General features: G+C 42.7%; 1 protein-coding gene across 1 annotated transcript in view; it reads right to left on the reverse strand.

Annotated features, from left to right (window-relative positions):
• Positions 1 to 4,177: 4,177 nt before the first annotated feature.
• Positions 4,178 to 13,469, reverse strand: part of maml3 (mastermind-like transcriptional coactivator 3) — a 110,991-nt gene continuing 101,699 nt past the window's right edge. The window contains exons 5-6 of the mRNA XM_067584227.1: positions 12,213 to 12,291; positions 4,178 to 8,108 (exon numbers count right to left, since the gene is read on the reverse strand). Of these exons, the coding sequence (XP_067440328.1) occupies positions 7,006 to 8,108; positions 12,213 to 12,291 (1,182 nt within the window). The 3' untranslated portion in view covers positions 4,178 to 7,005. The remainder of the gene's footprint in view (positions 8,109 to 12,212; positions 12,292 to 13,469) is intronic.

Raw genomic sequence — 13,469 nt, forward strand, 5'->3', positions numbered from 1 at the left:
TTACTAGATTGTTTTCTTTTCAGTGATTCCTTGACATTTTCATTGCCATCATGAGGTCAAAATTTGTTCTCCAATACTATGATTTCTAACCAAATACCTAGCATAACTAGTGACTAGTCCAGTGGTGGAAAGTAACTAAGTACATTTACTCAAGTACTGTATTTAAGTACAATTTTGAGTTTAGTTGAGTATTTCCATTTGATGCCACTTTATACTTCCATTCCACTTCATTTCAGAGGGAAATATTGTACTTTCCACTCCACTACATTTATTTGACAGCTTTAGTTACTTTTCAGATGAAGATTTGACACAATGGATAATATAACAAGCTTTTAAAATACAACACATTGTTAAAGATGAAACCAGTGGTTTCCAACCTTTTTGGCTTTTGGCGTCTTACAAAAAACAGTGTGTAGTCGGGTCACATTTCAGATGTCTATGAGTTGTTAACATCTCCATCAAATAGTGATTTTTCCCTCTAAACTTCTCACATGGTTTTATTTCAATAAATGTTCAAATGATCCAATATTTCACCAAAAATCAAAGATTAGAGAAAAAGTCAGAAAACTGAAAACAGATTTGTGTATCAGAACTTTGTTTTTTCTTCTTTCCTCATTGATCATCTCACAACCCCTCAGATTTATCTGGTGACCCTTTGGAGGGGCCCAAACCCTAGGTTGGGAACCACTGGACTAAACTAGTTAATTGTATATAAAGTAGTTGAAACTAGCTCCACCTCCAGCAGCTACAACAGTAACATGCTGCTCTAACACTGATGCTTCAGTATTAATAATCTAATGATGTCATATATAATAATATACCAGTCAGAGGGACTAAACCACTATTTTTACTGCAATACTTTAACTACATCAAACTCATAATACTTATGTACTTTGACTGAAGTAGGATTTTTACTTGTAATGGAGTATTTCTACATTGCAGTATTGGTAATATTACTTAAGTAAAGGATCTGAATACTTCTTACACAATTGGACTAGTCTCACCAACCTCAGCTGTACATTGTGTTTAGTGCTAATTATCAAATATTAATATGCTTACATGCTAAATTAAGGTAGGGAACAACATTACTGGCTAAACGTTAGCATTTTAGCATTTATCTCAAAGCACCACTGTGCCCATGTACAGCCTCACAGAACTGCTAGCATGGCTATATTTTGTTTCTTGTCTTTAGCGCTCTAGCTTGACAGAAAGGCAGGCCCTAACTAATTAATTTTGAGAAACTAATCATTTTAACAACTTATCAAGTAAAGTACCAAATAAACATGCAGGTTCTAGCCTCTAAAATGTGAAAAGGTGCTTGATTTTCATTACAAATTGAATATTTTGGTTGTTTTTTCAGTGTGAAGACCTTCCTTGAAGCTCTTGTGTGTGTGATGTGTGATTTTTTACACAATAAATGATTAATTGAACAGAGCAGCAGATTTAAAGAAAATTGTTGTTTCTTGCAGCCCTGCAGCCATTCCAGTCTGATTGGATTTGTGTAGGAAACCGATGAGTTTCAATCTTCCAGTCTGCCATTACTATCAACAGTCGTTCCACTTTTTCACACCAGTAATGAACACCTCACCATTGTGCTCTCTGGAGATGTTAAGGTATGTGCTTGGGGGTGGATTGTAGCAAACACCTCCGACTGCAGCGCCCCCTCTCCCCCTGCACTCCACATCTTCCCTATCTTCCTCCTGTCCTGTCCTTCATCCTCCCTCTTCCTCTCGTTTTTCTCTGTCCTAGGTGGTGTTGCTACTGAACATGAGTAATGATGTTGTCATCTCTGTAAGTCTCCATTTATCAATGTCAGATGGGAGAACAGGAGTGTGGTGGATACGTGTGTGTGTGTGTGTGTGTGGTGCTAGTGGGTGGGGGGTAGAGCATTGAAGAGAAACATGGCAGCCTTAGGAGAGACGAGGAGACGAAAGACGTAGCAGGGATGTGAGGAGACGAGGTAGAGGAAGGTGGCCACAGTGAAGAAGAGAGGTGAGGGGAAAGGGGCGGGGCTGACAGAGGGCGAGGAGGAGTGAGTTTGAAAGGGGCGGGCTGTGAAAAGATGAATTACAACAAAAAGGTCCTGGCCCTGTGTGTGGTCTCTGTCTGTCTGTCTGTCTGCTGACAGCAACAGGGAGCCCATGATTCATCGTTGTTATTACCGCCAGACAGAATTAAGGCTCTGCTCTTTAGCATATGCAAGTCTAATTATGCAAATGAGGTCTGTTAGACAAAACATTACTGCAGCAGTTAGTCAGTCTGGTTTTTGGCGCTACATGAATGTGTGTGCATTTGTCTCCGTCAGCGTTGCGATCCTGAAATGAAATGACTGCTTGTCAGCTAACGCGGGTAAGTATAGATGTTGTGTATGCACACACACACACACACACACACACACAGTATTGTTGTGTATGAAATGGACATTAACCACTAAATGGTAAATGGACTGCATTTATATAGCGCCTTTCTAGTCTTCAGATCGCTCGAAGTACTTTACACTGCATGCCAACATTCACCCATTCACACACATTCATACACTGATGGCAGAGGCTGCCATGCAAGATGCCAACCTGCTCATCAGGAGAAGTTTCTAATCATTCACACAAACTCTCACACACTGATGGCACAGCCTTCCGGAGAAATTTGGGGTTCAGTATCTTGCCCAAAGACTCTTCAACATGTGGACTGGAGGAGCTGGGGACCGAACTGCCTATCTTCTGATTAGTGGATGACCTGGTCTGCCTCCTGAGCCACAACCGCCCCAACCAGTGGTTAACTTAATCAAAACTTACTTTTTTTCCTCACCACATTTCCAGATTTCTTTATACATATGTGTTAATGAGATGGGTGTGTCTATACATGTCCAGAGCACTGATTGGTCCAGAGTTTGTGTGTGAATCATACTTTTCAGCTAGCTACCTCGCTGAAGCCAACTTTCTTCATAAACCTCATGGATGTATAAAGAGAACTGGACACAGAAAGAGTGCCAGGCTTTGAAGCAAATTTGACATAGCACCCAAACCGTGTAATTACAATGTCACGTGATGCACACTGGCCCAAAAAGACTTTTTCCCATAGACTTACATTGTGAAAGAGACGTCTGTAAATCAGCAGATAAATTTTTCTGAGCGTCACAACCCCAAATGACTTGTCTCACTATCAGGATTAAATCCGTTCGGTCCTATCACATTCCAAAAGCCTAGAAGAGCCGCATGATTGAATTGTTTTATCCCCATTCAAGTTAGCCGGAGGGCTAAACTGGAAGTTGCCGACTCAGCCAGAAAAAGTCACTAGTGCGCATGCTCTATGGGCCACACAATGCGGAAGATACGGGTACTTTCATACAGGGAAGTCAATTTTTTTTGCTTCATGCGCCACTGAGCAACTTTCATAGGAATGAACGGGGCCCTGCCTCCGACACTGTATCCAGTTCTCTTTATACATCCATGATAAACCTACACTAGTGCACATAACGTTAATCATCATATACTGTACTGCACACTGCTGTAGCATCACCGTAGAGGCATTTGGAACAGTAGCTAAGGCATTTTAGCTGGCAAGCTAACAAAGTTAGCTAGCTAGCAATAATTGGAAGTAAACTCTGCTTTTATCATTTTCATCTTTCAAGTGCGCATCTTGTCTTCATTAACTTTATTGTCATCCTTGGCATTTTGTAGATGTGTGTGATTAAATATCTTTTCCGATAATGTCAAACCAGAAACTTTCCAAGTAACGTTAGCTAGCTAATGCTAACGTTTACTTTCTGAAATAATTCCATTATAATTTTTGTGTATTCAGTTTTTCCTTTGATTGTCTGATAACCTTTTACTATATTAATCAGTTTCAGGCTCCACAGATGTTGTGATTGCTCACAAATGAACAACAGAAACTTTCATTTAATATGATCAGCGAGAACATTCTCTCTTTATTGTATCTTTTTGAAAAAAAAAAAAAAAAAAGTTTTTGTAATTCTCTTTTGTTAACATTTCAGAATTCTGTACAGGATAAAAAGAAATAAGCACTGCTTAAGAACAGAGTCAAATCTCAAACTAGAAAAAACAAATGAAAAAAAATCCAAAAAAGAGAGGAGGTTTACAATACAAATTAGTAGTAAGACATTGTCTGAAGTGCAATGGCATAGCTCAGATGGGTTAAAAGTGAAACCAAAAAACTTAAAAATAAAAATACTTCTCTATTTTCCAACAAACAGTAAATTCTTTACAGAGTAGAGACTGTATTATCTGATGTATTTAAACCTGTAAAAACATATTTACAAATAGCCATTATCTTTTATATACTTTTTCTCATAATCACATATATGTCAGCACCAGTAAAAAACAAATAAAATAAAAACAAAGAACATCAACAACAACAATTTTTGTTAAAATGTTGTCTACAGACTTGGTCCCGGTACATAATGATATTTGGAGGAAGCTTCCTTTCTCTTCCTGAAGGGATATCAAACCATATCACGAACCTTCACTTTAAAGAAGACAAAAAAAGTCACAACCTTCTGTGACATGAACACTGCCCCAGAAGTGTTTCTCTACCTTCACGCCTACAGTTTAGAGTGATAAACCTCAAGGTGTTTTCCTACACACCGTCTCCATTTCACCAACAGTGTTCACTTGATTTTTATTTGAGCCTGCCTGGACTACTGGATTGGTATCCAGTTAGTTTTGGAAGCATGAACAGTGGAGTTCCACTGCTTTTCCTGCACAACGAAGGCTCAAACAGTCCAAGAGTTTATCCAGACACTGATGCAGGGTTTGTTTTGACCATCTTGCCCTGATAAAACTGGGGAACAGTCCAACCCTAAACATCGGTCATGCCCTCGACCTTCAAACTCCACACAGTGAGACAGAGGACTTCGACTCCCCAGACATGACAAAATCAAAGTACAGAACCTCATTCGTGGGTGCTACTAAATGCAGCAACGTTTACAGGATGATGGGTGTGGTGGTTAAAGTTTGTATTTAAAGGGTTGGATTATACAACACCAACAACCATGAGAACAAATGCGTTGATGGCAAGGAGTTAGTTTACAGAGAAGAAGGCTTTTTGGTTTGTTGATTACAGCATCATCCTCAAAACTTTCACTCTGATGAACTAAATACAAAGTTATGCATGTACAGACACTTTTTCATTCATCTTTAAACCAAGATTACAAAATAGTTAGAGAAGTAAGGTGGTATCTTACCAACAACTACTGTATTAAAACCTATTTGACACATATTTATTACTCAACCATTAGGGCAAAAGAGTGGACAGCTTGTTGATGATCAAAACCATACGGTCTGGAGTAAAGCCTACAGTTTACTGAAGTAAGCTCAGAGAAGGGGAGACTTCAGTGGAAGCACTGAGTGTTCTGATGCTAACTGGCGCTAATCGTTGTCACCCGTTAAGCCTGTCCGCTGTGTGAAGTTTCTCTACTGTTAAAACCAGGAATCACAGAGTCTATAAAACAAACTCAAGGCTTAGCAGTGGTTCATTTTCCTAGTAAAGCGCTGGAAGGGGACAACTCGCATTTCTTCACAGTAGTGTTACAGTATAGCACAGTTACGTTCTAGTTGGAGCGAGGGCGTTTTCATAGCTGCGGTACAAGAAAAGCCACGATGTAAAGCAGGGCAACGGTGATTGACAACCAGAAGGGAAGGCTGTGCTGTAATGGGAGGACAAACAGATTTTCAAAAGACAACACAAACTAAAAGAAGGCTAATTTAAACTTTTTTTCTTTTAATCGACAGACACAACCAGCATCATTGTTAGAGATAAAACACAGCAACAAACAAAACAACGTGGGTGGGCTTTCAATGAGCGTTTTTTTTTTTTTTTTCCTTAAAAAGAAGAAGTCACTTGTGGTGCTTGAATACATTCAGTGCCCAGCGATCATTTAGCTTTGTGTCAGCCTGATGCATGTGATGTAGTTTGTGTCATGCAGGCAGAGGATTTAATGTAATATTAGCTCTGTTAGCTGCCTCTCACACATCCGCTCATCCTCCCGGGCTGATGCTTGTTTATCTGTGTTGGTTTGTCTATGTGTATGTAAGCTTTTGAGTCCATGTGCTTGCTTTAGCTGCCTCTTGTCTCCCTCTTTCTCTGCATTTAACTCTCTTTGTCTGACTCTACTGTACATGCCCATCATCCACAGCCACGCACAGGAAATGAAACCCCCTCGAAAAATGCCACCCACGTCAGTTGCCAAGCAAAAGCACTAGAGGGCAGAGTGTGCTCGTGTGGCGCAAGAGAGGAACATCATTTGTTCTGTTGTGATGTTCACAATTTAAACAGAGAAAGGAGTGTTGAGAGCGAGGAACGAGTCTCTGGAGAGAGGGTGGGAAAGACGGGAGGAGAGAGGGAAGGAGGATGAGAGAAAGAGAGATCAAGTGAAGAGAACAGTGAGAGTGTGAGAGGGAGACAGATTTGTGTGTGCGAGTGTGTATCTAAGATAGGAAATGGAAGTGTTGAGAGTGCTTTCTACTCCCTTCAGCTCCTCACATAGTTGAGAGATCTGAAGCACTGAGCTGGGTGGCACAAACACACAAACACAAATAAATTGCTGTCTTGAGAACAAGTCTTCCTCCCCCTTCATCAGTCTGCGGTGTTCAATCAGCCCCTGCTGAAGCTCTGGCTCAAAGCACTGTATAAATGGGGCTCGCTTTCAAACACTGGAACACAAGAAAATTTCATTCCATGGAGAAAAAGGGGGAACTAATGGAAACACACCTCTTAATCTCTATATTGGTTTTTCATTAATATGCACGAGACATAATGATCTCTCTCTCTATCACACACACACACACACACACACACACACATACACACACAAAACATAACACATGAACTAATTTATAACCTTGCTCATGTTTTACAAAACAAAAACATGCCGGTCATAAGTCCACATCATATCATCCTTTTTGTTTTGACTTTCTCGGGTATTAACATTTGTCCTACTTTAATGTTTAGTTCATCCAGTAAAAACTCATCTCCAGTTTCCCCCGTTGGCTATTGGCTCGGGAAAAACTCCTCCATCCAACCATCACTTGAGTCCAGCTCCGCCCCTGAGCCATCGCCCAATCCGAAGGCTCCTCCACCTGAGGGCCCGCCCCCATATCCATAGGATGACATATCCTGATTGGCTGTCCTCTGGTAGCCTTGCGGCTGACCTCCAACCCCAACTCCCCCTGGTCCGTAAGGTCCCCCTCCTCCTCCCCCTGCCCCTATTCCTGGCCCCCCAGGGGCTGGCCCGAAACCCCCCATCCCAGTCATCCCCTGTCCCATCACCCCTTGGTTCATCCCCTGGTTCATGACCATGGGCCGGGGCTGGTTGGTCCTGGGCTGCCCGCCCATGTGAGGGCCCATCATTGGGCCACCCATACCTGCCGCTGGGTTGCCCACCCTGGGGTCCATCCCCTGGCTCATCCCCTGGCCCGGACCCTGAAAATGTTGCTTGGCCATTCGCGGGGGCTGACCTGGCTGCATCCCATAACCCTGGGCGGAGCTGAACCCCACCATGTCCCCTCCACCTCCGCCTGTAGTCCTTCCAACTCCTCCTGCCATGGCCTGCAGACTCTGTCCTTGCTGCTGCGGCCAGCCACCTCCTGCCATTCCCCCGCCGCCTCCTCCTGCTCCCAGCATGCTTTGCAGTCTCTGTGCCTGGGCTTTGGCATTAGGAGGGCCTTTGAGGGGTTGCTGGGTCATGGAGTTCATTAACATCCCCTGTCCTCCATACCCTCCAGCTCCACCACCTCCAGGGCCTCCAGGCATACCTCCGACCCCAGGCCCTGCACCTGCCTGCCGGGGTGGCCCTCCGGCAGGGTTGTGCTGCGGTGGAAGACCCATGGAGGCTTGGACGCTTTGGCTCTGGTGCTGCTGCTGGTGGATCATTTGGCTCATGGAGGGGTTGAGCCCGTACAGGGAACCCTGGTTGGACCCCTGGTTGCCGTAGGGTAGGCCCATGTCAGTTTGGGGTCCCACAGAGCCCCCCTGACCCTGAACAGAACTCATCTGGACCATCTGCTGCTGGTTCTGCTGCTGCTGTTGTAGAAGACGGGCGGCCCGAATGTTCTGGAGAGCCTGGCTCCTGGATGCCAGATCCTGAGGAGTACCTAGAGGAGAAGAACGAGAACAAGTTAGAGCAACAGAGAGAGACAATGGAGATGGGAAAGAATTAGAGAGGCATATGGAGAGAGAAATCACCAAGGAGCTGGACTTTTGTGAGAGAGCTTTGGAGCCTGTATACTAGATCCACTTTAATCACCAAATCGCACACAAGACTGATCTAATAAGTCAGCGCTGAGGGAAAGATTTATGTTCTGTGACAACCTGTTTACTCTGGAAACGAATGCTTCCCTCTCAATTTAGTTCAAATCCTACCACGGCAAAAAAACCAAACAAAAAAAACAAACAAAAAACAAAAAACCTACACTTGCACACCAACACCTCACTTCCCCACTGTTTCCTATTAGACGCTCAGTAGTGGCAGAGCTGAGGAGGTCTGCTAGCGTGGAAATGGCTCTAAATCCTCTAATAAACCCACTTCTGACATCATTCCACTAATCCCTCACCTCAAAGCTCGGACTGAAACTGTAACAGAGGAGTAAGAAAGAAGAGGATCACACACTCCAGACTCTTAAAAAAGGGACCTATTATGCTTTTCCTTATTTTCATATATATATGATGTTACATTGTCGCATTGTTCATATTAAACATGGTCAACGTGTCAAATAATGAGGTAAACATGTAGGAGTAATCCCTGTGAGCAAAAAGCACCAGCTGCAGACTGCTCTGAACACTCAGTTTCCAACAGTTTTTTCTACTTTCAGCCAGAGCTGAGGTCAACTCTTGACGGATTTCTTTATATGGTCATCTGCTCCACACACACTGCCTGAGTTCACTGCTCTGCTCCACTAACATTATGCCATTTTTCCATTGTTTTGGGCCGAGCCATGACTCGAGTTGAGCTGGCACGCTGTGAGTGTTTTTCCATTACACAGCAGGGCAAGTAAAATAAGTTGCTTACCTGTTGGAGGTGTGCTGGTCGCCTGTAGCGCTTCATCAAACATTATCATCATTATTTCTAACTGATCCCCTGAGCTCCAAATATCTCCATATCTTGTTGTGTCACCCAGTTTTTAGTGCCACTAACAAAGCTCTTCTAATTTTTGCGAGGAACACGTTTAATTTCCTGCAAATTCTTCACAATAAAAGTCTCCCATTATTTAGTCAATTAAAAGCTTTTAATATGACGCAGTAAAGCAGGAAATGTGGGGTTTGCATCGGCAGTAACTTAACACGACTGTCATACAGCTGCCCCACTGCAGGCTTCCAGAGAGCTGGCCAATCAGAACATAGTGGGCTCATCGGAAGGGGGGGCTTAAAGAGACAGGAGCTAAAACTGCCTGTTAGAGACAGGGGTTGAACTGGTAGTTATGTGTCAGTTGCAAATGAGTCAGCACTATGAGCATGCGCACTACATGCACTGACTGAATGTTGTGTTGATGTGTATGTGTGTGCGACCATGTGTGATTACGACTGGGTATCGGTACTTAATACCTTTAAGGTATCGACACGAAATAACCTAGTACCAAGTAGTGTTGAAACTTCTCCAGTCAAACGATACCTGCATTTGATCCTTTTTGTATCCAGATCTAGAAAAAATGACTATATGGTTTTGCTCACAGGCAATCACTGCAAGCGTTCTTTGATTTAATGCAGTCTGTGGTGATAATACTTCATTGTACAGTTTTGCACATGATGGGTATCGAATGAGGTAGAAAAAAAAAGATATCAAATGAAGTACTCTATTGATATCTGTATCACTTTAAAGGTACTGGTATTGGTACCAAAATCGTAACTTTTTGAACAATACCCAGCCTTATGTGTGATGACAGACAGAGATCATACCATCAGGTTAAGAGCAGGTGGGAGGCTTATGGTCTACAGTTCTGAGGGACTGTAGCTGCCCTGTGTTGTTTTCTCATTCATTTAGCATTTTTAACACTGGCCTGACACTTCAGGCCAATCAGCTTGCTGGAAGTCTCCCGGTGCTCCCGATGGCCAGTCTGGGTCTGACATTAAGAGCCAAGCATGGTGAGACTTATATATGATGCGCCAGCAACCCTCAAGTGCGCAATTGTGCATGTCTAGCCACGAGGCACTAGACAACCTAAGGTTTAGTATAATTACATTGAATAATTTAAGTGACATATGTGCACACATACCAATCATAGGTCAAAACAATGCTAAATTTGGCTGAAAAGCCAGACGTGGTACTAAACGAAGAGCAGTTTGGGAGCCGAAAGAGCCGGCTCTTATCGCTGAGCAGAGCCAAATGATCTGGCACACTAAAAAGAGCCGGAATTCCCAACACTAGAACTGAGTGGCTGCATACAGGGCCAGTATACGATAAATAAGGAGTTTTTTTGAACTGTGAATCATGCAAAGCTACCATAGAATAAAGATATGGAGCTGGAAATGCATAATAGGTCCCCTTTAAGTAAGAGTAGAGTGAGTGGAGTTGGAGGTAATGTAACACCACAAAACAGCCACATCTATTACGCGTATCCTTTGTATTTCTCTGACTATAAAGGAAGGAATCTCTGTATGTGTGTCCTTCCCATATCTCGACAACTGTTCATCCGATCGACTTCACACTTGTTGGGTGTATTGCTGGGGACCCAAGGGTGTGCAGTGTTGGTGCAATTTGGACACCCGACACGTTTAATATTAATAAACTTTGAATAAACAAGTCAACAATGAGCCACTCTGCTCCGTGTCTGAGTGCAGTGAGGGCTGTTTGATAGTAACACCATCACATCACAGCGGGGTGGAGCTTCTGGGCTCTGACTTGATGAGCGGGACAAAGGCACCCGCCCTGGTCAGTTAAACTGCCTGAGAGAGAAGAATGAGCATACACAGGAGAAAAAAACAGAGGTGGAGGCAGTAAAACTAGCCAATAGGAGTGTAAACACGTTTGATGGGCAGCAGAATCAACCAATGGAAGGCCGTAAACTGTTTCTACGCTTCAACTCCAATTTAGTCTCACTGGTGAAGTTTCTGTGTGGATTTAAACCATGTACTTTATTAAATCCTTATCATTTTGATATGTTTGTCAGTTGATACATACATATGCGGTTCTTGAGAAATAAGTAATTGGCCTGGTCCGAACAGGCATGTTTTGGATGGGCACTGAACTATTATAAATGAATACAGTAAGTGTGATTAAGTTCTGATTGCAGGTGGTACTAATGCCATCATTGTTTTTAAATCACTGATACACTACAGGATAGCTGAAGTAATAGGTGTATTAGTTTCATGCTTCCTTTCCACATTATCTCTTAGACTTTCAGACAGACTGATGGCTATAAATGGCTTTCGACTTGACTCTCCTCCTCCCTCTCTGCATTTTCTTCATCTCTCCATCATCCTCTCACCCACTCGTCCCTCTCTCTCTTTCTTCCCAACCTCTCCTTCTACCTACCAGACCATCTACCTATTCCTCTTGTTGCCAGCTCCCCCCTCACTCCCCCCCCTCCTCTCTCCCACTTCCCTCCTCTCATCCATCTCTCTGACTTCACCGGAACTCTGGGGGATCCAGGACAGACAAGTTGCCGTGGTAACAGGCAGAGCAGGAAAATTCTTTTTTTTTTTTTTTGGAGAGAACAAGACAGTGAGAGAGAGAGAGAGAGAGAGAGAGAGAGAGAGTGAGAGAGAGAGAGAGAGAGGCTGAAGAGCATCTGAGCACCAACTGATATATCTGACAGAGACAGACAGAGAGGACGAGGTTTGGTTTTCAGGGTGATGTTCAGTCAGTGGTGCTGTTTGCATACATATTTTTATGAGTTTGTGTGTGTATCTGTCTGTGAATATGGAAACGAGTGAACTGTAAAATCTGTTAAATGTCTAAATGTCTTGGCAGTCCACCATGTATATCATGCTTGTTGCAGACCAAGATAGACAGCAATATGAATTTGCTTACATACAGAACCAAAAGCGCCCATTTTGTGTAACCATCTGGTACACAAAGAGGGCTCTACAGAGAACTGATTTACCAAAAAATCAATTTACTAATGTGGTCATCAATAGAATTTAGGTCAGGTCCTGTCTTGTCTATCAGAAAATCTATTGGGGTGCTGCCACTCTTGTGTTTTTGCATCACTGTGTGTATTGTTGCACTGATGAATGCACGTGTTTGTATGTTCATGTCTTACCTTGGTACTGATTGACTTGGGGGTAGGGATTCCTCTGGCCCTGGCCCATCTGTCTCGGGAGATGCTGCTGTTGTTGGAGCTACACACACACGCATACACAAAGAGTGTGGGTTATAAATGTGTTACATGCATTCATATCTATTTCATAAATTTGAGATTTGGTGTCATTATAGACACAAACAGGGTCACACAGAAAGAACAGTTCAACAGAACAGAATTAAATATTGTTACAAAATGCACACTAAAGAAAAGGACGCTCTGCGCATTCAGTCCCAAAGTGGGTTTATATTGATAAATCCAAACTTTCGGTCATTAGAGCTTCACTGGGGTAAAAGTATTTGTTTGTTATCATTAAATTTTACATTGACCTCGTGTGTAGAGTGTTCTTTTCTCCATATTCGATTTTTTTGGACTTAAGCATTGTGTCACATATATAAGATGCAAACTGTCAGCTGTCACAACTTTCATGGCATTTTGAGTGAGAATCTTGCAGCGACTGTAAACAATACACACTTTGGTACAGCAGAAGTGAGACTTTGGGTAAATTAGAGGTGAGAAATATGTTGGTGTAGCAGGGTTGAAAGAAATGTTTGGAACAGAAGAGACAAGTTTGGTACAGTAGAGGTGAGACAGATGTTTAGTACAGTGGAGGCAGATGTTTAGTACAGTAGAGACAGGTGTTTGGTAGAGACAGATGTTTAGTACAGTAGAGACAGATGTTTAGTACAATAGAGACAGATGTTTGGTTTAGTAGAGACATCCGGTACGGATGAGCTATGTGTACAGTCTCTGCATAATGCATGATCCTACAGAAATAATAACTGATCAGTGTTCAATCAGGAGGCAGCCCTGATATTAAAGCACAAGTACAGAAAATTCAATGGATAACGGTTTAATCATTAATAAGCTGTCTGGGTTCTTCCCAGCAGTTACTGAATGTGTGTGTCTGGACAGGAGAAGGTGTTGCTCATTAAAATGGAGGTATGATATCCAGTTAACAACATACACTAAACCCCAGCAGGATGTGTTTCTTTCAGACACCTATATTTGTGTGTCTGTGTATGTTTTTGCAGATCCAATTAAAACCAACATAGTGGGTGGTGACTTCAGAGTTCAGAACTCTTTAACACTTGATTCCTTCACAGAGAGAGAAATAAAAAGAAAACACCACATTATCACAGCAGGTGGCATGTGGCAAAACACACACATGTACATGCGCACACACACACGTTGCAGAGATGAAAAGGAAGAAGTGAA

This window comes from Thunnus thynnus, chromosome 3, assembly GCF_963924715.1.
Source record: "Thunnus thynnus chromosome 3, fThuThy2.1, whole genome shotgun sequence".
NCBI lineage: Eukaryota > Metazoa > Chordata > Actinopteri > Scombriformes > Scombridae > Thunnus > Thunnus thynnus.